The sequence below is a fragment of the Phycodurus eques genome, chromosome 13, assembly GCF_024500275.1.
Source record: "Phycodurus eques isolate BA_2022a chromosome 13, UOR_Pequ_1.1, whole genome shotgun sequence".
Lineage (NCBI taxonomy): Eukaryota > Metazoa > Chordata > Actinopteri > Syngnathiformes > Syngnathidae > Phycodurus > Phycodurus eques.
In genome coordinates, this window is record NC_084537.1 from 19,263,483 (window position 1) to 19,289,802 (window position 26,320).

Sequence of the window (26,320 nt, forward strand, 5' to 3'; positions counted from 1 at the left end):
TTAGTGGGATTCATATAAACGCCACCACACTGAAGTCACATACAGTACTTTTCTCATCTAGGAGCAATAGGGTGTGTTCTACCGAGATACACCAGCCAATCAGTGCAGCGGCCCAGTAATATTGGAGCAGGTCTGTCCTGTCTAGAACACTGGTGGGATTCGTAATAACACCCCATTGACAGCTGGGATCGACTCAAGTTCACCCACAACACTACAGAGGTCAAAAAGTGGGTCAACGGATACTTAATCTATATTTTGTATTGAAATAGGAAGCGGAGAGGTTTCAGCAAATTGACTCAACGTGGATCAACATCATGCAGCGAGCGCGGAACGTCCCAAATGTGGTGGAGTGCTGTGTTGGGGATCCAATGTTAGGAGAGATTCTACCAGATCTTCAGAAACAACTGGACTTCTGTCAGAAGTCCCTCACAGGGTAAACATTTGCTTAAAGTAAAAAATTCAGCCAACTGGCGATATTGCGAATGCCAAACCGTGTGGGTTCACTCACTGTATGTGATTTCAGTTAAACTTTAAATAAGGGTGACGTATAGGCCATAACATTTTGGCGCAGATCCAAAAAAAAAGGTGTGGATCAATTCAAATAGTCCGCTTGCATTTGGGCCAAGAGGAGGTAGTATTTAAAAGATGGATGTTGTGTGTGGAAGTTGGCACCCACTTGGCTAATGTGCATTACTGCCACCAGTAAAATTATATGATTTTGTGTAAGAAACAGTTTTCTGGTGATGCATAACAAGCGCTAACACCACAGGTACCTCGAGAAAAAACGTCTCTTGTTCCCACGATTCTTCTTCGTGTCTGATCCCGCCCTCTTGGAAATCCTCGGGCAAGCGAGCGATTCTCACACAATTCAGGTGAGCGCATTTATAAAACCACAACCGTCTCCCTAAAAAAACTCCGATGGACATACAGTATACTGTATGGTGTTTCATTTGTTATAGGTTATATAGACCGGGAAAGCCAAATGGCAAAATTTTCAAAAATGAATGAAATGAAACATTTTTCTCCCCCCCCCCCTCAGGCGCATCTTCTTGGTGTGTTTGACAACGTAAATGAAGTTGAGTTTGACGTCAATGAGTACGACAGCATTTTGGCTGTCTTGTCTCAAGAATCCGAGAAACTGCCGGTACGTATGCTAATCGTTGATATGGACCTCGTCATAGGTCATTGGTGAACTGAATCCATAGACAACAAACTAATGCTCTCATGCATTTTCTAATTGGTTTTAGTTACGCTCGCTAAAGAAGAAGAATAATTCTTACTATGTGATGTTTCAGCTGGACAAACCTATCATGGCTCAGGGTCCTGTAGAGCTCTGGCTGGGGAAGCTACTGATGGAGCAGCAGTCGTCGCTGCACACGGTTATCAAAGCGGCGGATGACGTGATCAACGACGAAGATTTTGAGCTCATAGGTTTCCTCGACAGGTTCCAAGCACAGGTCTGTTACCTGGGAAAATATGTGTCACTCCAGTACTTCAATGGAAGTCAACACCAGTGGCTTATGTAGTTTAGTTCCTCAACACCTACAAACTGAATTTACAGTATGCATCATTGACAGGAAGACTAACAAATGTAAATCATGTTATTAATTAATCATGATTGTTATTCAGTTACACATTACACTTTCCGGCCCAACCTTCAATTCAAGCCGATGCTAGAGCTTCCAACAAATAATTACTATTAAAGCTGGGATCGGTAAAGAATGCGCCCTCGCATCTTCACGCAAATGTTGGTCGTTTGACGGAAATCAAAGCTTCAGGAGTGGAGTTATTGCTTATATACATTTCTGCCAGTAGGTTTTGTGTTAAATGGTGAGTTGTTAGTCAAATATTTCACCTGGAAATGGTGAAAATGACCCGAAACGGCCACTTCTAAACAAAATGGTAGACTTCCTGTCTCAATTTGGGCATGGCTTCTTTTGTGGGTCTATCACGTCACTCACTATCATGTTGCTATGTGAAATAGACTTTGAGGGCTGTTTTTTTTTTTTTTTTTTTTCTTTATTCTGGAAAGTGCCATTGGGAGGGTGGGGTATCACAAAAACTCATTGCTGCTGCTGGGGAATGTGTTTTTGTAGCTTACCCATATTCCATTTCCTGTCGAAGGTGGGTCTCCTGGGAATCCAAATGCTCTGGACAAGGGACTCAGAGGAAGCCCTGGAAAATGCAGAATTCAGCAAGGAGGCGATGATCTTCACCAAAAAAAAATTCCTGAACATCCTCCGATTGCTCATCAAGCAGACCACCTACGACTTGACCAAATTCGACAGAGTCAAGTATGAGACCCTGGTCACCATCCACGTGCACCAGTATGACATCTTTGAAGAGCTGGTAAGCTTGCTTTTGTTTCATATCTTAGATCGTTTTCTTTTTTGCATTTGTGTAACACATTTATGTTGCTTTGTCTTCAGGTGGCAAAATCTGTCAAATCTACCGGTGACTTTGAGTGGCTGAAACAAAGCAGGTTTTACTTCAATGACAACGACAAGGTCATCGTGTCCATCACCAATGTCGACTTTGTGTATCAAAACGAGTTCCTCGGCTGCACCGACCGCCTGGTCATCACCCCACTGACTGACAGGCAAGATAACGTGTAGTCATTGTCATCAATAATTTGTACAGCGCTTGTGCCTATTGGCATTGGCATTACATAATTCATTTTGTTTATAAGTGTGATTGTTGCACATGTACAGGTGTTATATTACGCTGTCCCAGGCGCTGGGGATGAGCATGGGAGGAGCCCCTGCTGGGCCAGCTGGCACGGGAAAGACAGAGACCACGAAAGACATGGGTCGGTGCCTGGGAAAATATGTGGTGGTTTTCAACTGCTCTGACCAAATGGACTTCAGGGGACTTGGCAGGATATACAAAGGTATTCATAGACATTGTGGTATGCTGTTGTCTTTTTATTTTACTTTATGAGGGCTCAAGCATATGGTGCGAAGCTGCTAATACATTCCTGCTCCTGGAATGTTTTAAAAATTCAGCCCGGAAGTCATGTTCACTTAGTGACATGAAATTTGGTAGGTCTGCCATGAGGAGACCTACAAAAAAGTCTCAAGAAACCCATGCTGTAAAAACACAGGAAGCAGCCATTCTGAGGTCATTTTGGTAAAAATGACCATTTGGTACCATTCCCTGGAGTCTTTTGAAAATTCAGCCCGTGCAGTCACTTTCATTTAGTAAATTGAAATTTGGTAGGTTTGTCAATCATAAATATGACCAGAAAAAAAGTCTCACTAACCCACGCCTGAAAAAACACATTAAGTCTGCCATTTTGGTTTGCACTGGTTATTATAGGCTCATCCTTGTGAAAATGTACATTTGGTAGCATCCCACCAAATGTTTTCAAAATGTAGTCCCCAAAGCCAGTTTCATTTAGCAACATCTGTCTGTCATGAAGAGACCAACAAAACGTCTCAAGAAGTGATGCCTTATAAGGCACTGGAAGTCATCTGTTTTGGTTTGAAGCGGCCATGTTAGGGTCATTTTGGTCATTTCCAGGGGTCCTACGAAAATGAACTTGTCTGAGAGACTTTTTTTCCACCAGACAGATGGGCACCGCTGCATTGCAAACAATTTGAAATGTTGCCATTGCATGTGGGTGGAGCGTGCCGGCAAAATGAAAAAATGTCTCGATTAAATTCAGTCTCTGAAGCCAGTTTCACCTAGCAACATAGAATTTAGTAGCCATTTCTATCATGGGTAGACCCACAAAAAAGAACCAATCCCCGAAAAGACAGAGGAAGTCTGCAATTCTGGTTTGAAGTGGACATTTTGGTGAACATTTATGTTTTGTAGCATGCCCAATTTTGGGAGGGAAACTCCACCACCCAAAGCCACTTCTACTGAGCAGCATTCAATTTGCTAGACATGTCTTGTCGTGAGTAGACACACAAGAAACCGCGGCCTTAATAACTTAGAAAGTTGGATTTTTTTTTTCCAGGCCTTGCACAGTCAGGCTCGTGGGGCTGCTTTGACGAATTCAACAGGATTGACCTGCCGGTGTTGTCTGTGGCCGCTCAGCAAATTTACATCGTTCTGGTTGCTCGCAAGACGCACAAAAGCACTTTTGTCTTCACGGACGGTGACATTGTGGACCTGAATCCGGAGTTTGGACTTTTCATCACTATGGTAAGACATACACATTGAAATGAGAGTATTAAGAGCATCAAAGTGTGCGCCAACATGTCATCGTTCACTGCCTAGAACCCCGGTTATGCCGGTCGTCAGGAACTCCCTGAGAACTTGAAAGTGCAGTTCAGGACAGTCTCCATGATGGTGCCTGATCGACAGGTACACCAAATATTCTTTTCAACTAGCATAGCTTCCCATTCGCCGTATTCATTTTCATGACGGTCTTGTTGCCTCTGGTCTTTGTCAGATCATCATGAGGGTCAAGCTGGCCAGTTGCGGATTTAACGAGAATGTCCTTCTAGCCCAGAAATTCTTTGTGCTTTATAAACTCTGTGAAGAGCAACTCACAAAACAGGTGAGACCCAGCTACCGTAATGAGGTGATCAGGGAAGCGGCACCTGCACCTTAATGTCAGATTTTTTTATGTTTAAAATTTTTTTGTAGACCAGTGAAATTGAAATGTTTTCATTCAATGCACCAAAATATAGATACTGTATTACAGACTCAGACTGTCCCTGCCTTGCTGTGTTTCAGGTGCACTACGACTTTGGCCTGAGGAACATCCTGTCCGTGCTGAGGACGCTGGGAGCCTGCAAGAGGGCGCGACCCGATGACTCAGAGTCCAGCACTGTCATGAGAGTGCTGCGTGACATGAATCTGTCTAAACTGGTATCACATGAACGCAAAACATCAAAGCAGGGGTGCATATAATTTTTTTCTCAAAGGAAAACCTGGCCAAGGTATTATATTACTATTGTAGTTTAGTTTTGTTGTCGTTTTCTCTCAATGCAGCCGTCAATTATCCCCAGATTTTTTGCTATTCATGGTCAGGCTGGTGCCTGTGCCCCGTGAATAGTGGGGGTCCACTATACTGCTTTCCTAGTTATAGTAGTTAGGGCTTTAGTGCCATCTTGTGGCAATAAAACGCGGATAGGCGAATCCCTGAATAGTGACCTGGGAATATGTGGTGGCCAGGAGATTACTATACTTAAAGAAGCAGAGCCCAGATATGGGGGGAAAAAAGCCAGCATTTAACTCGTGGAAGCTGCACTACATTAACTAAAAAGTCTGAATGCGGTGCATGGAGACATCACCAAACATAAATATGCACCACTTATGTGGACTCCTGTATGTGCACTCCTGTATGTAATAGTCTATTGTTAAATAGTTTTTGAAGACACACACTATAAAATGCTAATACTGTTTCAGGTGGATGAGGACGAGCCTCTCTTTCTCAGTCTCATCAATGACTTGTTCCCTGGCATCAAGCTAGACAACAGCACCTACAATGAACTTCAGGCTGCAGTGAAGAATCAAGTTGACCTCGCCGCTTTGGTTAACCACCCCAACTGGAACCTAAAACTAGTTCAGGTATCACAAAACATACTGCTCAGCTCTGAACCGATTTTGAGGTTGATGCGTTGTTGTGACTCCTGGAAAACAGCTCTACGAGGCTTCCCTCGTGCGCCACGGCCTGATGACGCTTGGGCCGAGCGGGGCGGGCAAGACGGCAGTCATCAACATCCTTATGCGAGCGCTGACTGAGTGTGGAACACCGCACAGGGAGATGCGCATGAACCCTAAGGCTATCACCGCGCCGCAAATGTTCGGGCGTCTCGACGCTGCCACCAACGACTGGACAGATGGCATCTTCTCTACTCTATGGAGGAGGACGCTTAAGGGCAAGAAAGGTGAGGTACACATTCAAATTGATGTCCAAAAATATTTGTTTTCATTAATCCCACAAAGAGACAGTATGAAGATTTCATATCACGATTACAGTGAGCAAAATGATAAGGCTGTTCGTGTTGTCACAATTTTGTTGTGAGGAATGTCATGAATTTGCTAAATGGAATGGCACAAGGCAAAACCTTAGGTACAGCATGCTTGTAGAATCTAAAGAGAACCAAAGCAATAATCCTCCAATTATGACAAAAAATATCTAAAAAACTATAAATACTAGACAAAAAAAATGCTTTCTCCATTTATTTGCTGTTGTGATGTGCACCAGATGGTAGAAACCGAAAGACAACTACTACTCTCAGAGACTTTAAATATAGTAGTAACGATAATTACAATTTGAAAGAGGCATACACATCGTCTGAAGTTTCCATCACAGTTTATCGGTTCACCAAACAGTCCAAAAGATGCCTGAAGAATGTGTTGAGTTAATGGATTGAAAGCATTGTGAATTTTGCTTTCAGGGGAGATCATATGGATCGTGCTGGACGGTCCTGTGGACGCCATCTGGATTGAGAACCTCAACTCCGTGCTGGATGACAACAAAACCCTCACACTGGCAAACGGAGACCGTATCACCATGTCCCCAGCCTGCAAGCTGGTGTTCGAAGTGCACAACATTGAGAATGCCTCCCCGGCCACCGTATCCCGTGTCGGGATGGTCTTTATGAGCTCCTCGGCTCTGAGCTGGGAACCCATTCTCAAGGTACAGTTGTTATCCAAAGGAGGCAGGGTGCCTGAATGCTATATTTCTTTTTATTTCCCCATTTGTAAGGGACATGCATTTGTGGGATGAGCAGTTCAACCGAGTATGCCACAAATGCCAGAACCTGACCTCAACCCAAATTCCATTCCACAGCAGTGTGGGACTAATTCTACCAGTGGTAATCCCATTTCTCCACAGTCTGGGACCGAACTCCATTCTCCAAGATGACAATGTTCGACCCTACAGAGTGGAGTTTATCAGAGACTACCTTTAGACCTGATCTTTACTCAAAAGCAGTGCCAAAGCAGTGTGTGACCACTGCTACCTGTGGCAGTATGATATGTCTACAGTCTGGGACTGATGGATTTCCAAGACTTTCGTCCCCCACAGTGGTGTTTATCAAACACTGTCTCCGGAATTTGGACGTTAAAAACGTGTCGACCTGACCTCAACCCGAATTCTGTCCCACAACAGTGTTACAACAGTGTTACCAGTCGTAATCCCATATGTCTACAGACTGGGGCCTAACTCCATCCTCCGTGATGACAAGCTGACCCAACAGAGTCGTGTTTATCAGACAGAGACTACATCCCGGAATCTGTGCAGAAAGAGTTTAGACCTGACCTCTACTCGAATGCTGTCTCTGAACAGTGTGTGACCACTGCCATCAGTGTTAATCCCATATCGCCACAGTCTGGGACCAAAAGCCACCCTCTAAAATGACAATGCTGTCCCCCACTGACTGGTGGTTAGTGTTAAGTTAAATGAATGTAGACCTGGCCTCAACCCAAACGCCATCCGATATTTCTACAGTCTGGGAGTGAAATCCTACCCACCAAGATGCTTGCCACCACAGCATCTTAATCAGCGACTGCTGGTGCAATTTGGAAGGACTGTAGAGAGAATGTCAACCTGATCTAAACCCAAATGGCGTCCCACAACAGTGTTTGACCACTGGTAACAGTGGGTATCCCATATTTACACAGAACTCCATCCTCCAAGATGAAAATGCTCTGCCGGAGAGTAGTGTTTAGAGTCTACCTCCGGAAATTAGAAGGAGAAAGAATAGAGGGACTGACTTGTGATGACACATGGTTGAGAAGAGGAATGCCATCTCATAGCCATCAAACAGTGTATGACATGGCTTACAATGTTTTGGGAAAGGCTGATCTAATCCAGTTTATAACACCAAACAAGACTTTCACAGGGCATTGAATCGATCTGGTTGTCATAGAAGACATTTTGCTTCTCATCCGAGCAGGCTTCATCAGATCAGTTTTGATGAGAGGCATAACGTTTTCAATTGATACAATGCCCTGAGAATGAAATTACCTGCATGAAAGAGAATATTCACAGGCATCAAACAAGACTCCATTGTCAGTGACGATTTTGAAAATCCTAAATCTCTTTTCTTTTGTTTAGGGATGGACAAACAAGCGTAATGCTGACGAAGCAGAGCAGATCATTTCTCTGTATGGCAGGATATTTTGGGACGTTTATTCATTCATGAGGCAGAGCCTCAAACCCAAAATGCCATTTTTGGAGTGTAACTACATCATGCAGGTACGCGAACTGAAGTAACCACCACCACACACTTGATTCTAATTCATTTGTCATCCTGCAGTCTTGCAATCTGCTGGAGGGCCTCATCCCGACCAAGCAGATGGGGGGTCTGGTCAACGACAAACACTTGGAGCGCCTCTTCATCTTCGGCCTGATGTGGAGTCTGGGCTCCCTTTTGGAGTTGGACGACCGAGACAAAATGGAGGCTTTTTTCCGAGATCACAGCAGCAACATTGATCTGCCTCACACGGAAGAAGGAGAGACTATGTTTGAATACATGGTTGGGACAGATGGTACGCTCATAAAATACAGCTTTTAAAGGCAATATATCATTGATAATTGAAGTGCTTGTATAGTTGAATTGAATAAATAGTTGCGACTCTGCAGTGCCTATCCATCCCTCAAGTGAAATTCATCCATTTTTCTATACCGCTTATCCTCATTAGGGCCATGGGTGAGCTGGAGCTTATCAAAGCTGATTTAACGCGATAAGTGGGGTACACTCTGGATTGGTTGCAAGCCAATCACAGCCATGTGAAACATTGAATGAAAAATACAAGCGTATCTGGGAAGAAATTCCCAATATTTGGAAACATGAAAAAATATTACAAGAAATCCAAAAATATTACACTGTAAAAATGTGTTAAATTACACAACCATGTAAATCTTTTGTTAGCTGCCTATTTCCATCCATCCATTCAATATACCGCTTATCCTGCTCAGGCTCATTGGCAGCTGGAGCCTATCCCAGCTAACTTCAGGCAAAAGGTGGACTCCACCCTGGACTGGTTGCCAGTTAGTCACAGGGCAGATCTAGAGATGGACAACTTTTTACTTTCACATCCTCACCGAGTGAGAACTGAGCCCACGTTGCCTGCACCAAAGACAGGCGAATGTAGCACTCAGTGATCCGCTGCCTATATTGCTTTTTCTTATGTGCAGTAGTGGCTTACTTACATGAGAAAAACAGCCCCTCAAAATAGACTTGTGTCTCTTTTTAAGGCTAGTTATTAAGATATAGATGCTTCAACTGTTTGCATTGCATTTTCAGGTCAGTGGTGCCACTGGAACGAGCATGTCGGGGAGTACGAGTATCCGACTGATCACGTGCCAGACTACGGTGCCATCCTTGTGCCCAATGTAGATAACACCAGGACGGGTTTTTTACTGGAAACTATTGCCTCGCAATACAAGGTGGGTTGTGGTTTGTTTGAAACTATGTAAAGATACGGACTGTATATGTACTCATTTAAAAAACTTCATAGGCTGTCTTGCTGATTGGTGAGCAAGGGACAGCCAAGACGGTGATGATTAAAAGCCACGCCAAGAAATTTGACCCTGAGACAGACCTGTTCAAGTCACTCAACTTCTCCTCCGCCACAGAGCCCATCATGTTTCAGGTAGTATGACAATTACACTCGCCACAGCATTAGCCAGAGGTGGAAAAAACACCCATACGCTGTACTTTAGACGAAACACAGATTCTTCTCAAAAACTAGTAAAACACAGCTTTAGGTGCAGACTTTGAAATGTACTTCAGTTCAAAAGTATGTTTTTTTTTACTGCCACTTATATACAATACTACAATTGGTACCCATTTTGATAACTTGACAACCTCTCAAGGTATGAGGCAATGCATTTGTACACCACTGCAAATCAATATTGTTTGCATATTGAGAAATGATAGAGGTTTGGTTAACAAGTACGTGTTTGTTGGAACAGCGCACTGTGGAGAGCTACATAGAGAAGAGAATCGGCAGCACTTACGGACCGCCGGGCGGGCGCAGGATGTCGGTCTTTGTTGATGACATCAATATGCCTCTTGTCAACGAATGGGGAGATCAGGTGTGTCTATGTAGACGAGGTTTTTTGACGTGTGTACGGCGTCATGTCTCGACAACACTTTCAGTTAAGCCAGAGGACTTTAGCGGAGGCCCAGCATCTTGAGAAAGAGAAGCAAATTCCAACCTGCTAAGGTAAATTACTCTACAATGGAAGGAAAAAGAGACAGAGTCTCCTTAAATTAATACCAGACAAAGAATTAGGTGTGGATATTTTTATTGAAAATAACGTAAACATTCACAGGACAGGGAGGAAAAAGAAAATAACTTCGAGGCTACGGATTCTCTAAGAGCTAATCAGAGTCAGGTGTGAGCCAAAATAGAGTCCAATCAATTAGACAAAATTGGAGGTGTGGCTTAAAGCTGCTCTAACCATGAGAAAACACACACCAAGTTAGAATTGTCTGCTGTCAAGAAGCATTGCCAGATGTTTACCATGCCTCAGTCAAGCTCTCAAGAGCACCTACGATTAAGAATTGTTGACTTGAATAACGCTGGAAAAGGTTACAATAGTATCTCTAAAAGTCTTGATGTTCATCAGTCCACAGTTTGACAAATTGTCTATGAATAGAGAAAATTAAACAAGGCCAAGGAGGCCGTTCTGCAAAGATGACTTCAAGAGCAAAGCACAGAATACTCAATGAGGTAAAAAAGGAACCCTATAATGTCAGCTGAAGACTTACAGAAATCACAGGCATATGCTCAAATAATGACATGGATGTTTTAGTCCAAAGGTAAAAAAAAAAATGTTCAAACTAGCCTTTCTTTTAAACTGTCTTTTACCCAATTTCTTAGAGTCTTGGCCACTTTCTGGTGTAATTTCCAGTTAAAAGATAGGCATAAATAAAAATTAAATGTATGAATGATTTTTGACATGGAAAATAATGCAAATAGTGAGTATATTTTTACTAATAACTCTTAGCCCAAAAAAAAAAAACAATTGTCTTATTTTGAGCTCAAATGTAAATTTTTGTCTAAATTCCGGCCTTACTGTAACTGTACATATGAATTTCTCGCAGATCACTAACGAGATAGTCCGGCAAATGATGGAAATGGGCGGCATGTACAATCTGGACAAACCGGGTGACTTCATCACCATCGTGGATGTGCAAATGCTGGCTGCCATGATTCACCCTGGCGGCGGGCGAAACGACATCCCGCAGAGGCTCAAGAGGCAGTTTACCGTCTTCAACTGCACCCTGCCTTCCAATACCTCCATTGACAAGATCTTCGGTAACTATCATTCTTCAAAACGACGCTTTTAATATGACCTCTCTTTTACGATTGTCACGTTTGATGTGACGCGCAGGTGTGATCGGCTGTGGCTATTTCCACGAGTGCAGGAAGTTCAAGCCAGAGATAACAACCATGGTGAAGAAGCTTGTGTCAGCTGGGAGGATTTTATGGCAGTGGACCAAGGTAGTTTCTTTTGGAAATGCTGTTATTTGGGATGGAAATGAAATGAAGTGATGTATTGCAGTGATCCTCAAAGTGTGGTATGCGGTGTCCCTATTGTGGTAAGCAAAATAAATCACTGAATTTCTCCATTACCTTACAGAGGTTTAACCTTTTTTAAACCAGTACAATACATTTGTTGAGTACAGTTAGGTTGTATTTAACTTTTATGTGCAGTAATTGAAGCATTATTTAGGTGCAATTGTTTTCTCTATATTTAGGAGCAGGTTAATGTTCAAACTGTGCATAATGTGATACTTTTTATGAATTAAAACATTTCCTTGTTTTTGATTAACTTTTGGGTCTGCTAACTGCTGTTTCATAATGTTGGATTATTGTGGTACTTGGAGAGCAAAGTGCTTTGTGAGGTGTTACTTGGTGTAAAAAATTTGAAGAACCACCGATGTACTGTCTATATCTACAATAGATAAAGATGCTGCCCACGCCTTCCAAGTTCCACTATATCTTCAACTTACGAGACTTGTCCAGGATCTGGCAAGGAATGCTGAAGGTGGAGGCCGAGCAGTGCAACGACTTCAAAACCCTCATAGCGCTCTTCAAGAGCGAATGCACACGCGTCGTCGCTGACAGGTACACAGATAAACTGGGGCTTTGGCTCGCGTGAGTGCACTGACGCGTACTCAAGTTTGAGACACTTTCCCATTAATGCGATTGCTCCTCTCACCAGTTGTTCATGATAGTCGCCACTTTGCACAATAGAAATAAACACTTTAACGAGAAATAAACCACAGTCAAATGAATGCACGGATCGATCGTTCAGACACATGCGCATGGGCAACCCGATTGCTCCTCTATTGCTCCTCTCACCAATTATCAATGACAACCACACCTTCGACAATAGAAATAGAAGAAAAAGAAGTATTTTGTAGGGTAAAAAAATAAGTCCACAGCATGTACTGCGATGGCTCATCGTGCCAGTTATTAGTAACTACCCATTTGTACAAGAGAACGACTAGAAATAATCCATACAGTTTAAAAAAAAGGCCACGGCTCACTCAGTCATGCACATGTACTTGTCAATGTACCCGTCATAATTAATTACTCTCACCAGTTATTCATAGCTGCCATTTTACACAATAAAGAAATAAAGAGAAGTAGAAATGAATAAGTAGAAATGATACCTCAATGTATCCAACCAGACATCGTTTGCCATTGTTCACATATTTCAATCCAAATGTGAAGATAGACATACATTTTAAGATTAATCAGGACTTTTTTTTTGAGAAAGTCAAATTGAAAACGTTTTTGTTATTGTTTAAGTGGGTGACATCATCGCTTGTCTTTCTAGGTTCATTTGCCCCGAGGACAAAGACTGGTTTGAGAACTCTATAAACCGCGTGGTCAAAGAGCACGTCGACACCAGCCTCGTCACATTGATCCACAAGGAGCCGTACTTTGTCGACTTCCTGCGAGAAGCCCCTGAACCGACCGGCGAGGAGGATGAAAACGCTTGCTTCGACGCACCCAAAATTTACGAGCTCGTATGGAAAAACTCCCATTCGCTATTCAGACCGTTTTGTTTCTGCCGATCCATTGTACTTAACTTAAGGAATCGTTCCGTCAGGTCCCCACATTTACATTCCTCGAGGAGAAGCTAATGTTCTATGAGATGAAGCACAACGACGAAGTGAGGGGCTCGCACATGGACTTGGTGTTCTTCACAGATGCCATGACTCACCTCGTTAAGGTCAGAGGAAGTCCACACACAGTGGTGGCAAAAGTCCTAACACTAGTCTGTACTTAAGTAAAAGTACATACACACTACTTTTGTAAAAAAAATAAAAAATAAAAATAAAATACTGGTAAAAGTCAAAGTAGTGATTCAATGGCTTTACTTAAATAGAAGTAAAAAAAATGACTGAAATGTACTTAAAAGTAAAAAGTACAAATAAATTTTTACTTTCAGTAGTTTCAATTACTGTATATACAGTACCTGTTTTGATAATTTGGCACAATGGGGGAAAACTTGTTCTGCACAAAAAATAGCTTCCGTTTTATTAAGGTGCATTGTGCTCATTCTAAGAAAAAAATAAATAAATCACTCTAAACGTTATCAAAACAAAATGTTCACATAGCTTTGATAATCTTGGGAAATGTGAAATTGTCTTCAGTAAAATGCAAAGTGAGCTAATGTTAACTGAAAAAATATACTGGTACCTTACCTGTATGTGTTTTCCATAGCCTTTTGCAGTAAACAAAAGCTGTTTTTACGATGGCAAACGACCCAACATATTCACCACAAATTATTCTTAGTGCTGAAACATTCAAACAATTCTTTTAGCTAAGGCCATGGATGGGAAATAGCTTGGTTCTCGTGCTCCCTGGTTCGCGTTCTTCCATTTGGCTGCTGTCCTTGTTTTTCTGCCTTATATGACCCCAAGATCATCCATCCATCCATCCGTTTTCTGAGCCGCTTCTCCTCACGAGGGTCGCGGGCGTGCTGGAGCCTATCCCAGCTATCTTCGGGCAGGAGGCGGGGTACACCCTGAACAGGTTGCCAGCCAATCGCAGGGCACCCCCAAGATCATAATCAATCAAAATCTCAACAGGATTTGACTCTATTTCCTTTTTTTATGTCCTGTTATCATCACTAGAGGTTGAAAAAAGTAACAGGCCAAGTCAAAATAAGGATTTGAAAGTATAGGTATCTGTTGTCAAATGTAGAAAGTAAAGGTAAAAAGTCATCAGAAAAATAAATACTCAAGTAGAGTTACCTGAAAAATCTTCTTGAGTACAGTAACAAAGTATTTGGACTTTCTTACTTACCTTACTTCCTGCAGGAACATATAGCAATTTGCTGACTGCTCTTCCTCCAATAGATCTCACGGATCATTTGCACAGACATTGGCAACGCCCTGCTCGTGGGCGTGGGAGGATCCGGAAAGCAGAGTTTGACTCGTCTGGCCTCATACATAGCCGGATACGAAGTGAGCCAGATCACACTGACCAAGTAAGAAGCAGAGAAAATATACAGTACTTAACTTTGTAGCTTTTAGCTCTAAAATACTGTTGTAAAATGTTGTAGCTCCTTATTCTAGTACTCTAAAAAGGATAAAATATTTTTCTACTTAAAATTCGACACAGTTATCTATCTGGAATTTTTAAAATCTTTTTGGTAATAATTTATTAATAATGAAAAGTAAAAAAAAAAATGCAAATGTTAAATTTGCAAAAGTATTCACCCCCTTCACTTTTTGTATGTTTGAGCAGTATTCTATAATGGATTGCATGTTTTTTTCCCTCCATTATACGAAACAATAAAATGCTTTTGTAATATTTTGCTTTATTTTTAAAAATGGGAGGCGGCACGGTAGCCGACTGGTAAGACCGTCTGCCTCACAGTTCTGAGGACCGGGATTCAATCCCCGGCCCCGCCTGTGTGGAGTTTGCATGTTCTCCCCGTGCCTGCGTGGGTTTTCTCCGGGCACTCCGGTTTCCTCCCACATCCCAAAAACATGCATGGTAGGTTAATTGACGACTCTAAATTGCCCGTAGGTGTGAATGTGAGTGCTAATGGTTGTTTGTTTGTATGTGCCCTGCGATTGGCCGGCAACCAGTTCAGGGTGTACCCCGCCTCCTGCCCGATGATAGCTGGGATAGGCTCCAGCACGCCCGGGACCATAGTGAGGAGAAGCGGCTCAGAAAATGGATGGATGGATTGATTAAAAATGGGGGGAATGAAACCTTAAGTACAGTGGACCCCATACTTGCGGTTCGGCACCTGTGGATTCAACAGGTTTTTTTCTCCCTTTTTCTTTGAGTTTATTTCCTTTTTTGGGGTGGTGGGGGACCAACCATGAAAATGTTTACTAATGGTATATCCCCACTCATTCAAGAATTGTTTGGGTTTGAAAAATAAAAAACAATTTCAATGCAATTATAATGGCCGTCAATCAGCCGCTGATTTTCACTTACGTGGTCGGGCCCAGTCCCTGTCCCGTGTGAATAGTCACGATCCACTGTATTCGTATTCGGTTACTTCAATATGAATGACATATAACACTCTTTGTCTCTTTCCCTTCAGGTCTTACAATATATCAAATTTCATGGAAGATCTGAAAAAGTTGTACAAATCAAGCGGGGCTGAAGGCCGCGGCATCACGTTCCTTTTTACTGACAATGAAATAAAACAGGAGGCCTTTCTGGAGTACCTCAACAATGTTCTCTCGTCTGGAGAGGTGATAATCCATTTCAGGAAAAATATACATCCTATAGGATGTGCTTGTTGAACTGCCTTTAATGCCAATCATTCATGTTTGCGCAGGTCTCCAACCTTTTTGCAAAGGACGAGATCCAAGAGATCACCCAAAATCTGGTCCCGGTGATGAAAAAGGAATTTCCCCGTATTCCGCCCACTTTCGACAACCTCTACGACTACTTCATATCGCGGGCGCGAAAGAATCTGCACGTCGTCTTGTGCTTCTCGCCGGTATGTTGAAATGTAAAAAATAAATAAATAAAGATGCTCAAATGACATGAATACTAAATACTATCTACATATGTATGTGAATAGCAAAGGACCACTTGAATCGCCCGCTCATCTGTTCTAAAAATAGCTGACCAATGAAATTAAACTCTCGATACACAACAATGATTAAATTACTGTTGATAATTATTGTGAAAATCATTAACATGAACACTGTCTTCATATTGTTGAATGTCATTAATTATTAATAACATAATTTAAGGTAATTTGAACAACTTTACTTCAGAAGTGTGCAACAAACTGGTAGCATTTTACATTCATCAGTACCCATGACGTAGCTCTCAATTTCAAGAAGGCTGGTGACCCCTGCTCTACATCAATAAATAGTTTATATACTATATACAGAAGTGAATGTGAACAGCAGTAAGAATGGCCAGTAAAATTGTATGTAGCAAAAAATAACTGTACATGTAGTGAATTACCTATTATATAATCATGTACAATAAACCCCCCAGTTGATGTTTTATCTGTTTATCAATCAAAAATACAGGTGGGACCAAAGTTTCGCTCCAGGTCTCTGAAGTTCCCAGGCTTGATATCTGGCTGCACAATGGACTGGTTCGCCCCGTGGCCCGAGGATGCGCTAGTGGCGGTGGCTCAACACTTCCTGTCAGAATTTCCTGTGGTTTGCTCTCCAGAGGTTAAAGCCTCCATGGTGACCACCATGGGCGTGTACCACCGCAAAGTGTCTGAGACGTGCGAAAGCTACTTCGAACGGTAGCAACCATTTTAATGCATTTCAACGTGCTGTTTTTTTTTTTATTATTGTGTTGATGTCTGACGGGAAGGTTGAAACCGTGCATTGTTTTGTTTTTCACAGATTCAGGAGGAGAACTCATGTCACCCCGAAATCGTACCTCTCTTTCATCAGTGGCTACAAGACACTCTACCATCAAAACCACGAGCATATTAACACGCTCGCCGAGCGCATGAATGTCGGTAAGGGCATTTAGAAAGACAGAGATACATTTTTGGTCCCCGGAACCGAAGGTACCAGGAACCAAAAGTGGAGTTTAGGTTGAAATGCAGCTACATACACAATGTACTTTTGGTTCCAGGAACATTTTAGGATTTGGAACCAAAAGTACCACAAACCAAAAGTTCTCGGAACTTAAAATAGAAAAGTATATACAGACAATGCATACTGCCAGTTCCAAGAGTGTTTTAGTAAAAAGTACAGAGATTGATAAGTTCTAGGAACTTAACGTGGTAATGCAGCTACAAACACACTGCATACTTTCGGTTCCAGGAATTTTTTATCCCCTGGAAGTGACAGTACAGAGAACCAAAAATTCCAAGAAGTTTAGCTCGAAATGCAAGTTCAGACACAATGGGTACATTTGGTTCCAGGAACATTTTAGTCCCGGAACCAAAAGTTACCGGAACTATAGGTAGAAATGTATATACAGACACTTGGTGCTTCAGGTTCTAAGAACGTTATAGTCCATGGAATCAAAAGTACAGACATTCATAAGTTCTCAGAGCTTTGTAGAAATGAAGCTCCAAACACAATGGATACTTTGGGTTACAGGAACTTTTTCTTCCCTGGAAGTGCAAGTACTGAAAACCCAAAGTTCCTGGAGGTTTAGGTGGAAACGGAGCTTCAGACACAATGGGTACATTTGGTTCCAGGAACATTTTAGTCCCGGAACCAAAAGTTACCGGAACTATAGGTAGAAATGTATTTACAGACACTTCCTAATGCAGGTTCCAAGAACGTTTTAGTCTCTGGAATAAAACATCAGGCGATCCATAAGTTCCTGGAACTTTCAGTGAATATGCAGCTTCAGACACAATGATTACTTTTGGTTCCTTGACACTTTTAGTCCCTGGAAGTGTAAGTACAGAGAACCAAAAGTTTCTAGGAGTTTAAGCGGAAAAGCAGCTTCAGTTACAATGGGTATTTTGGTTCGAGGAACATTTTAGTCCCTGCAACCAAAAGTACCAAGCACCAAAAGATCCCAGACAGTTAGGTGGAAATACATATACAGACACAATGCCTACTTTCGGTTACAGGAGCCTTTTGGTCCCTGGAACCAAAAGTTCACAGAACTTTAGGTGGAAAAGTATATCAGGGTTCGTATGGTCATGAGAAACCTACAAAAGTTATGGGAATTGAAAATGCATTTTCCAGGTCCTCGGAAAGTAAAAAAAAAAAAAAAAGAAATGTTTTATGAAGTAGTGTAAAAGTGTATGAATCTTGGTATATACAGAGACTTAGTACTGCTGGTTCCAGCAATGTTTTAGTCACTGATATTGAAAGTACAGAGATCCATAAGTTCCTGAACTTTACTTGGGAATGCAGCTACAGACACAATGGGTACTTTCGGTTCCAGGGACATTTTGTGCCTGGAATCAAAAGCACCACGAACCAGGACTGGGTGCGGCAGGTTTCTGTTTCTGGAATGTTTTTGTCCCTGGGATCAAAAGTGGAGCGATCCATAAAATTCCAAAACTTAAGGTGCAAATGTGGCTACTTGGATAAAATGAATGGCAGTAAATGTCCTGAGGCTCTCTTAATAAGGTTATTATACATCTTCATACCAGGGTTGAACAAACTGATGGAGGCTAGCGTGTCTGTGGCAAAGCTCTCCAAAGAGCTAGAAGTCAGTGAGAAAGAGTTGGTTGTGGCCTCTGCCAAAGCTGACAAGGTAAAAAAAAAGAGAAAGAGAAACAGCACTCTTCCCGAGAGAGAAACACTGGTTCTGCCATCCCACAACGATGATACGAGATGTTGTACGTTTTAGGTATTAGCTGAGGTGATGATCCGAACTGAGGCGGCCACTATAATCAAGAACGAGGTCCAGATTGTGAGCGATAAAGCCCAGATGATTGTCAACGAAATCACGGAGGAGAGGGCCTATGCCGAGGAAAAACTAGAGGCGGCCAAGCCTGCATTGCAAGAGGCCGAAAATGCACTGAATGTGAGTTTCTTTTATCCTCTCAAGTAGGGATTGTGCGATTAATGGATGATATCAATTAAGGAAGTTTTTGGGTCTGGCAACTTTTCATTGTTGAACGTGCATCTCGGCTTACTGCACTATTCACACTGAAGACAAAGATAGTTTATATTACATATAGTTCATAGAATTGCAGTTTCGTCAGTCGTTTGGAATTGGTTTCGAGTGTGCTGCTTCAGACAATCACCAAAAAACAGTCCACTGCGAAGTATGTTCAGAGGCTGTTAGAACCAAATTCATTCATTTTCCCATTGACTGGTGTTACAACCAAATTCATTCATTTACTCATTGACTGGTGTGTCACAGTCTGTCAGTCACTGTCAGCCACGCCCACCTCTGCCAGTCAGCCACACACCCCATGTAAGGCTTTATTAAGACTCAGTCATTGTCAGATTGTTTGACATTCATCCATGCCAGACGCTACAATGCTACCGCGTGAATCCCTTCCGCCTTCCCCCTGCCATATCACGTTCGCCAAAATTTCAAATTGTCATATATAGTAAATAATAATGATGAGACATTGGAAAAACCCTGCGATTGGCTGGCGACCAGTTCGGGGTGCACCCCGCCTCTCGCCCGAAGATAGCTGGGATAGGCTCCAGTACACCCGCGAACCTTGTGAGGATAAAGCGGTACAGACGATGGATGGATTGATGAATATTGCAAAAACATTTATTTTGTTACCAAATCCATTTTTACAGTAACTTGATCAATAGTTAAAAAAAACTTTCCTTGACTTCTGATTTCAAAAACGAGTTATCCATCAGTTTGGTGTGTATATTGAATACTATGAGGGGATTCAACATTTTAAATGGTTTCCCTGTCTTAACGGTCTTCTGAGGGAAACTGTAACTACAATTTGGCCCGCAACAAAATTATTTTGCTTTACAGGGTCTTTAAGTATTGTGTTTTAAAGGGCTAATTTATCCACGTTTTGAATAATAATGCAATTTTTTGTTACATTTTTCTTTTAATTTTTTCTTTCAATGTTATGTTCTTTTTTTATTTTTGAGTGCATTGCCTGACGTTGTGTTGTTAAAAATATATCCGACAGACCATTAAGCCTGCTGATATCGCCACTGTGAGGAAACTGGCCAAGCCTCCACATCTGATCATGAGGATCATGGACTGCTGCCTGTTGTTGTTCCAAAGAAAGGTGGAGACCGTTATCGTGGATCCCAATTTGGGGACCTGTATCAAACCGTCGTGGACGGATGCGCTCAGGGTTCGTCAGATCACAACATATATATATATCAATAATCTAAAAACACGATCACATCAATAAACACATCCCTCACATAAAAACGTTAACAATAATTTAAGGAATAATGTGTAATCTCCATGTTTCTCACCTTCGTCTTTCTTGGCGTCTTCTTCAGCTGATGGGCAGCACGGGCTTCTTGACGTCGCTGCAGCAGTTCTACAAGGACAAGATCAACGAGGAGACCGTGGAGCTGTTGCAGCCCTACTTTGATATGGAGGACTACACCATGGAAAACGCCAAGAAGGTATGCGGCAGCGTGGCCGGGCTGCTCGCGTGGACCAGGGCTATGGCCACCTTCTACGACATCAACAAGGAAGTGCTGCCACTCAAGGTAAACTGCAACCGTCACTAATGATAATGCACGCTTAGAGTTGACTCGTACGACTATGCCATTCGGACCGTGTTGGGCCCCCTTGACACCATCCAATGGATGGATGGATGGATGGTCCAACTAATGTTACATTTGTTTGGACGTATATCATTATGACAACAAAAATAACTCAAAATGATTTAATTTAAAAGCTGATATCTAGCTATTTTCCATGTTTTTTTCTGGATAATAACCAAGATCAACGGGAATACAATTAAGCTTAAACATGTCAAATAGGACATAAAGTACTATGGAATCAGCTGTGTTTTTGTCATGGTTATTTTATTTTTCAGGTAATATACCTTTAGTGGTACCAGGATGCATGGGAGTTCACCCAACCAGTCTACATGTGTTTTGTGGTCTTGGAGAAGGCGTTTGACCGTGTCCCTCGGGAGTCCTGTGGGGGGTGCTTCGGGGGTATGGGGTACCGAACCCCCTCATGTGGGTCGGGTAAAGTTCATAACGTTTATGGATGGAATTTCTAGGTGCAGCCGAGGCGTAGAGGGGGTCTGGTTTGGTGTCCTCAGTATTGCATCGCTGATATTTGCAGATCATATGGTTCTGCTGGCTTAATGAAGTCGTGATCTCCAACTCTCACTGGAGCGGTTCGTGTGAAGTGTGAAGCGTGAAGCGGTTGGGATAAAAATCACCACCTCCAAATCTGAGACCATGGTCCTCAGTTGGAAAAGGGTGGCGTGCCCTCTCCAGGTCGGGGATAAGCTCCTGCCCCATGTGGAGGAGTTCGAGTATCTTGGGGTCTTGTTTACGAGTGAGGGAAGAATGGAATGGGAGATTGACAGACTGATCAGTACATCGTCTGCAGTGATGCGTTTTTTTAATGGCATGATGACATTTTGTGAACGTACCGTATGGTGTTGTTTGTGGCCAGGCAAATCTGGTAGTTCAACAAGTGCGCTACAAAAAGGCCAGCTCTGAGCAAATGGCAGCTCAGGCCACGCTGGCCGATAAGGAAGCCGAGCTCGGCCTGGTGCAGGCGAAGAGCGACGCCGCTAGCAAAGAGAAGCAGGTTGGCTACTACAGTTTAACGGTAGAGAAAGCGCATGCTGCTAACGCTTGAAAAAATTCCTTTAGGAATTGCTGGATCGTTCCGAGATGTGTAAGAACAAAATGCAGGCCGCCTCAGACCTAATCGGTGGACTGAGTAACGAGAAAGTTCGCTGGACTCAGCAAAGCAAAGAATTTAAATCGCAGATCAAAAGGTAAGTGAAAATATATTTTCTTTTAGTCCCACACACAAAGAAAAAAAACCCAGCACCTTAGTTTAGTGGTTGGCACATCCACCTCACAGTTCTGTTGGAGGTTCGAATCATTGTTGAGTTTGCATGTTCTCTCTGTGCTTGCATTGCTTTTCTCCGGGTACTCCGGCTTCATCCCACATTCCAAAAACTTGCACGTTAGGTTCATTGAAGACTGAATTGTTCGTACGTGTTAATGGTTGTTTGTCTGTGCCCTGCGATTGGCTGGCAATCCGCCTCTCGCCTGAAGTGGGCATGGATAGTCTTCAGCTCACCTCCGACCGTAATGAGAATAAGCAGTAGAGAAAATGGATGAACAAAGAAAAAAGAATGTTGTTGTTTTTTCAGTTGCTTCCCTCCCAATATTTGTAAGTTCTATTTTTTTAAATATCTGAAACAAAAAAAGTCTTTTTTTTCTGAATTTTAATTGTTTTTTATCCCAACCCCACAATAAAATCAGTTTCTGATTTTTCAGTTGTTTCTCTCCAAAATGTGTTGTTCTTCTACTCTATTTTGATGATGTTCAGTTGTTTCTCCCAATGTTGTTTTTTTCAGTTGTTTTTCTCCAAATGCTTTTTTTCTTTATTTGTTTTTGAGATATTTTAAAAATAAAATTCAATTTTGCTGTTTTTTCCTCTCACAATTTGTGTGATTAAAAAAAATCCAAAACACAGAAACTGTTTTTTTTTCCCTCCTAATTTTGGGTAATTAAAAAATAAAATAATTCCAAAATCACAAAGAAAAAAAATCACTGGTGTTGTTTTTTTCGAATTGTATAAAATGTTATTTTTTATCCCAAATACAGTGAGATGATTACATTTTGTGTTGTTTGGGTTTGCTCTCTCAAGTTTTGTAATGTTTTTTTTAAAAAAATTCCTAACACACCAAATAATTTTGTTGCTTCTGCGGTTGTTTTGCTCCAATATTAGTGATGTAAAAAAAAATCATTTCTCTGCCAATTTTTCATGTTTTTTAAATTTCTTTCCGAAGCACAATGAGATAATGTTCTATTTTCTTTTCTGCTTGTTTGCCTCCAATTTTTAAAATAGTTTTTTATTTTCTTCATTTCTATCTGAAACACAAAGTAGTAATATTTAAGTTGTTTTTCGGTTGTTTCTCTCTAAATATTGTAAGTTTGTTTTCATTTGGAAAAAAAGAAAAATCAGTTTTATGATTGCTGCTCTCTAAATTTAGTCTTTTTAATCTATCCTAAATGGCACGAGTTTTTTCCAAGTACTTCTCTCCAAATGTTGGGATTATTATATTTTTTTAAAAATACCAAATACTATAAAAGCAAACTTAAGTATACTTTATTTTCTTTTTTTCATCGGTTAGACTGGTCGGCGATGTCCTGCAGCTCACCGGTTTCCTGTCATACTGTGGCCCCTTCAACCAGAATTTCCGCGACATGTTGCTGGACATGTGGAAGAACGAGCTGGTGTCCAACCAAATCCCCTTCACGGAAGACCTCAACCTGATCGCCACGCTGGTGGACGCTCCTACTGTAAGAACAAGAAAAATAAGCCCGCAGTTTGATTCATGGGTGGGTGGAAAATTACTTGAGTTTGTCTGTTCTAGATCAGCGAGTGGAATCTTCAGGGGCTGCCCGGAGATGACCTGTCGGTGCAGAATGGCATCATCGTCACCAAAGCGTCAAGGTATCCTCTCCTGGTCGATCCCCAGACTCAGGGAAAGACTTGGATCGCTGCAAAGGAAAAGGCCAATAACCTGCAGGTACGGTTCATTAACCACGGCTGAAATGAAACCCCCAAATCTCACGCCGGGGTGTTGTCTTGCTTCTAGCTGACGTCCCTCAACCACAAGTTCTTTCGTACGCATTTAGAGGACTCCATATCCTTGGGCAGGCCGCTACTTATCGAAGATGTGGGCGAGGAGCTGGACCCCGCCCTTGACAACGTCCTGGAGAAAAACTTCTTCAAGTCTGGTTCCAACTTTAAGGTAATTCCATTTCATAACAGGTAGATTAATTTTTTTTTTTTTTTTTTTTTTTTTTTTTTTTTTTACACAATGAGATAATATAATATGGTTTTGTTGTTTTTCAGTTGTTTCCCTCCAAATTTTCTCTTTTTATTCTTGCTAATACACAAATGCAGACTCTAACCTTGCGCTTTTGGCAAGGTATTTGTAAAATCGTGAAAGTGTGGCCGTTCTAAATTAATCTTGTGGATTTTCCCTGTGGAGGTGAAAGTGGGAGACAAAGATGTGGATGTGTCCAACAAGTTCCGGCTCTACATTACCACCAAACTGCCAAATCCGTCGTACACTCCGGAGGTGAGCGCCAAGACGTCCATCATTGACTTCACTGTCAACATGAAAGGCCTGGAGGACCAGCTGCTGGGCCGCGTCATCCTTGCTGAAAAAAAGGTTTGTGTCCATAGTCCAGTATGGATATTTGTTGATTTTCTCTTGTTCCTCTCCCACTTTTTGAAAATGTTTTTTGAAAGTGTCTTTGTTATAGTTCATGGTTTTGTTGTTTTTCATGTTTGTTTGTTAAACACAGAGTATTATTATTACCCAGAAATTAGTTTTTCAGTTGTTTCTCATCTAAATTCTGTGATTTTTTTTCATTTTTGTCCAAAAAACAAATAGTTTTTGTTTTTTTCTTTTGGTCATTTCTTTCTACTTTCTTTCTCCATCCCTTTATCTTCAAACTAGTAAAGTATGAAAACTATTCTGATTGAGCTGGTAAGAGCATGCCTTCAACTCTTGTGACACTTTTGACAGGAACTAGAGAACGAGAGACTGAAACTCATTGAGGATGTAACATCCAACAAGAGGAAGATGCAGGAGCTGGAGGACAACCTGCTGTACAAACTTAGCACCACTAAAGGTCCAAAACCACTCCTGTGAATTCATGTCTGTCAGTGTTGGAATACATTCGGGACATTTTCCGTCCATGTGGGCCACAGGCTCTTTGGTGGACGACGACTCTATGATTGGCATCTTGAGCACGACCAAGCAAACGGCCGCCGAGGTGAGCATCAAGCTGAGCGTCGCGGCCGAGGCGGAGGAGAAAATCAAGGCGGCGCAGTCAGAGTACCGTGCAGTGGCGTGCCGAGGTAGCATCCTTTACTTCCTCATCACCGAGATGAGCATGGTCAACGTCATGTACCAGACCTCCCTCAGTCAGTTCCTCAAAATCTTCGACATTTCACTGGCCAGGTAAAGTCGCTCCTTTTCTGGCGGGGAGGGGGTGTTGCCCCCCTTTCCCTGTGTCCGTTACTATTTTTTATCATAAACGTGAATTTCGCAGGTCAGAGAAGTCTGCCAAAACGAGCAAACGAATTGCCAACATCATCGAATACTTGACGTTCGAAGTGTTCAGGTACACGGTGAGAGGGCTGTACGAAAATCACAAGTTCATCTTCACGATGCTCATGGCCCTCAAGATCGACCTGCAGAATGGCAGGATACAGCACAGCCAATTTCAGACTCTTATCAAAGGTATTGGTCATTTTGTTGTTTTCCAGTAGTTTCTCTCCAAACAAAACACAAAACATTATTTTTTTCAGTTTTCATAAGAAATAATGTCATTACACAATTAGATTTTATTTGGATTTTTTTAATTTCCTTTTTTCACTTTGGAAACCCAATAAGATTATAGTTTAGGTTGATTTTACAATCTCTGTCCAAAACATAAGAAGATAAATTAGTTTTTTGGTTAATTCACTTCAAATTTTTAAAAACTTGAAGCGCAATAGGATACCAGTTTTGTTGTTTTATAGTTGCTTCCCTCAATTTTGTGAGTTTTAAACATATTTAAACTAAAACACAGTGTGATTATGTATTTGGTCATTTTTGGTTAATCTAGAGATTAAAAAAAGTGTGTATGTATATATAATATTTTATTTTATTTTATGGCAGTACATTATATTTCTCTTGAAAATTTAGGTGTGAGCACAAGCCACATTTCTAGATAGGATGAAAAAGTAAGCTTACAATCATTTAGCTTAGTGCTTTTCCTGCAGGTGGCGCTGCACTTGACCTGAAGGCGTGCCCCCCGAAACCCTTCAGCTGGGTCCTCGACATTGTGTGGCTGAACCTAGTGGAACTCAGTAAACTGCCGCAGTTTTCGAACATCCTCAATCAGGTCGGCTTTCTTGGAATTCACGGCTTTCGATTCCGCGAGGGTCTCATCACACCGTGTTGCTCGTTCCATGTTGCAGGTGGGTAAGGGTGGAAAGCATTGGAAAGTGTGGGCCAATGGCGATGCCCCGGAGGAAGGTGTCATCCCAGATGGTTACAACAATCTGGAGGTCTTCAGTAAACTCATGCTAATCAGGTACCACAATAAAAGGGGTTTTTTTTTCCCCTGTGGAGTGAAATGGTAATTTTTAACCCTTTTCACACTGGCCATTCAAGATGACTTCTTTCCAGCTCTCCCATGTGCGTGAGGTAGTCATGAGGGATGTGCTTGCCTCCTTCTCATATTCTTATTTTTTGGCAGTTTCCCCACTCAAATTAAGATCATCAAACAAATGT

General features: G+C 41.9%; 1 protein-coding gene across 3 annotated transcripts in view; it reads left to right on the forward strand.

Annotated features, from left to right (window-relative positions):
• LOC133411277 (dynein axonemal heavy chain 8-like) overlaps positions 1 to 26,320 on the forward strand; it is a 59,122-nt gene that overhangs the window by 22,328 nt on the left and 10,474 nt on the right. For all 3 annotated transcript variants that reach the window (XM_061693430.1, XM_061693429.1, XM_061693431.1), the window contains 44 exons: positions 270 to 433; positions 770 to 872; positions 1,040 to 1,144; positions 1,296 to 1,457; positions 2,125 to 2,349; positions 2,430 to 2,599; positions 2,712 to 2,890; positions 3,965 to 4,152; positions 4,228 to 4,314; positions 4,403 to 4,510; positions 4,690 to 4,824; positions 5,365 to 5,526; positions 5,600 to 5,846; positions 6,360 to 6,601; positions 8,024 to 8,164; positions 8,226 to 8,457; positions 9,216 to 9,358; positions 9,430 to 9,564; positions 9,887 to 10,009; positions 11,025 to 11,238; positions 11,315 to 11,424; positions 11,888 to 12,051; positions 12,770 to 12,962; positions 13,046 to 13,168; positions 14,301 to 14,431; positions 15,506 to 15,659; positions 15,746 to 15,910; positions 16,458 to 16,684; positions 16,788 to 16,906; positions 18,515 to 18,618; positions 18,715 to 18,891; positions 19,982 to 20,152; positions 20,307 to 20,522; positions 21,451 to 21,588; positions 21,654 to 21,781; positions 23,153 to 23,321; positions 23,396 to 23,551; positions 23,621 to 23,776; positions 24,020 to 24,202; positions 24,563 to 24,668; positions 24,748 to 25,000; positions 25,092 to 25,282; positions 25,807 to 25,928; positions 26,005 to 26,120. In XM_061693430.1, coding sequence (XP_061549414.1) covers positions 270 to 433; positions 770 to 872; positions 1,040 to 1,144; positions 1,296 to 1,457; positions 2,125 to 2,349; positions 2,430 to 2,599; positions 2,712 to 2,890; positions 3,965 to 4,152; positions 4,228 to 4,314; positions 4,403 to 4,510; positions 4,690 to 4,824; positions 5,365 to 5,526; positions 5,600 to 5,846; positions 6,360 to 6,601; positions 8,024 to 8,164; positions 8,226 to 8,457; positions 9,216 to 9,358; positions 9,430 to 9,564; positions 9,887 to 10,009; positions 11,025 to 11,238; positions 11,315 to 11,424; positions 11,888 to 12,051; positions 12,770 to 12,962; positions 13,046 to 13,168; positions 14,301 to 14,431; positions 15,506 to 15,659; positions 15,746 to 15,910; positions 16,458 to 16,684; positions 16,788 to 16,906; positions 18,515 to 18,618; positions 18,715 to 18,891; positions 19,982 to 20,152; positions 20,307 to 20,522; positions 21,451 to 21,588; positions 21,654 to 21,781; positions 23,153 to 23,321; positions 23,396 to 23,551; positions 23,621 to 23,776; positions 24,020 to 24,202; positions 24,563 to 24,668; positions 24,748 to 25,000; positions 25,092 to 25,282; positions 25,807 to 25,928; positions 26,005 to 26,120 — 7,037 coding nt within the window. The remainder of the gene's footprint in view (positions 1 to 269; positions 434 to 769; positions 873 to 1,039; positions 1,145 to 1,295; positions 1,458 to 2,124; positions 2,350 to 2,429; positions 2,600 to 2,711; positions 2,891 to 3,964; positions 4,153 to 4,227; positions 4,315 to 4,402; positions 4,511 to 4,689; positions 4,825 to 5,364; positions 5,527 to 5,599; positions 5,847 to 6,359; positions 6,602 to 8,023; positions 8,165 to 8,225; positions 8,458 to 9,215; positions 9,359 to 9,429; positions 9,565 to 9,886; positions 10,010 to 11,024; positions 11,239 to 11,314; positions 11,425 to 11,887; positions 12,052 to 12,769; positions 12,963 to 13,045; positions 13,169 to 14,300; positions 14,432 to 15,505; positions 15,660 to 15,745; positions 15,911 to 16,457; positions 16,685 to 16,787; positions 16,907 to 18,514; positions 18,619 to 18,714; positions 18,892 to 19,981; positions 20,153 to 20,306; positions 20,523 to 21,450; positions 21,589 to 21,653; positions 21,782 to 23,152; positions 23,322 to 23,395; positions 23,552 to 23,620; positions 23,777 to 24,019; positions 24,203 to 24,562; positions 24,669 to 24,747; positions 25,001 to 25,091; positions 25,283 to 25,806; positions 25,929 to 26,004; positions 26,121 to 26,320) is intronic.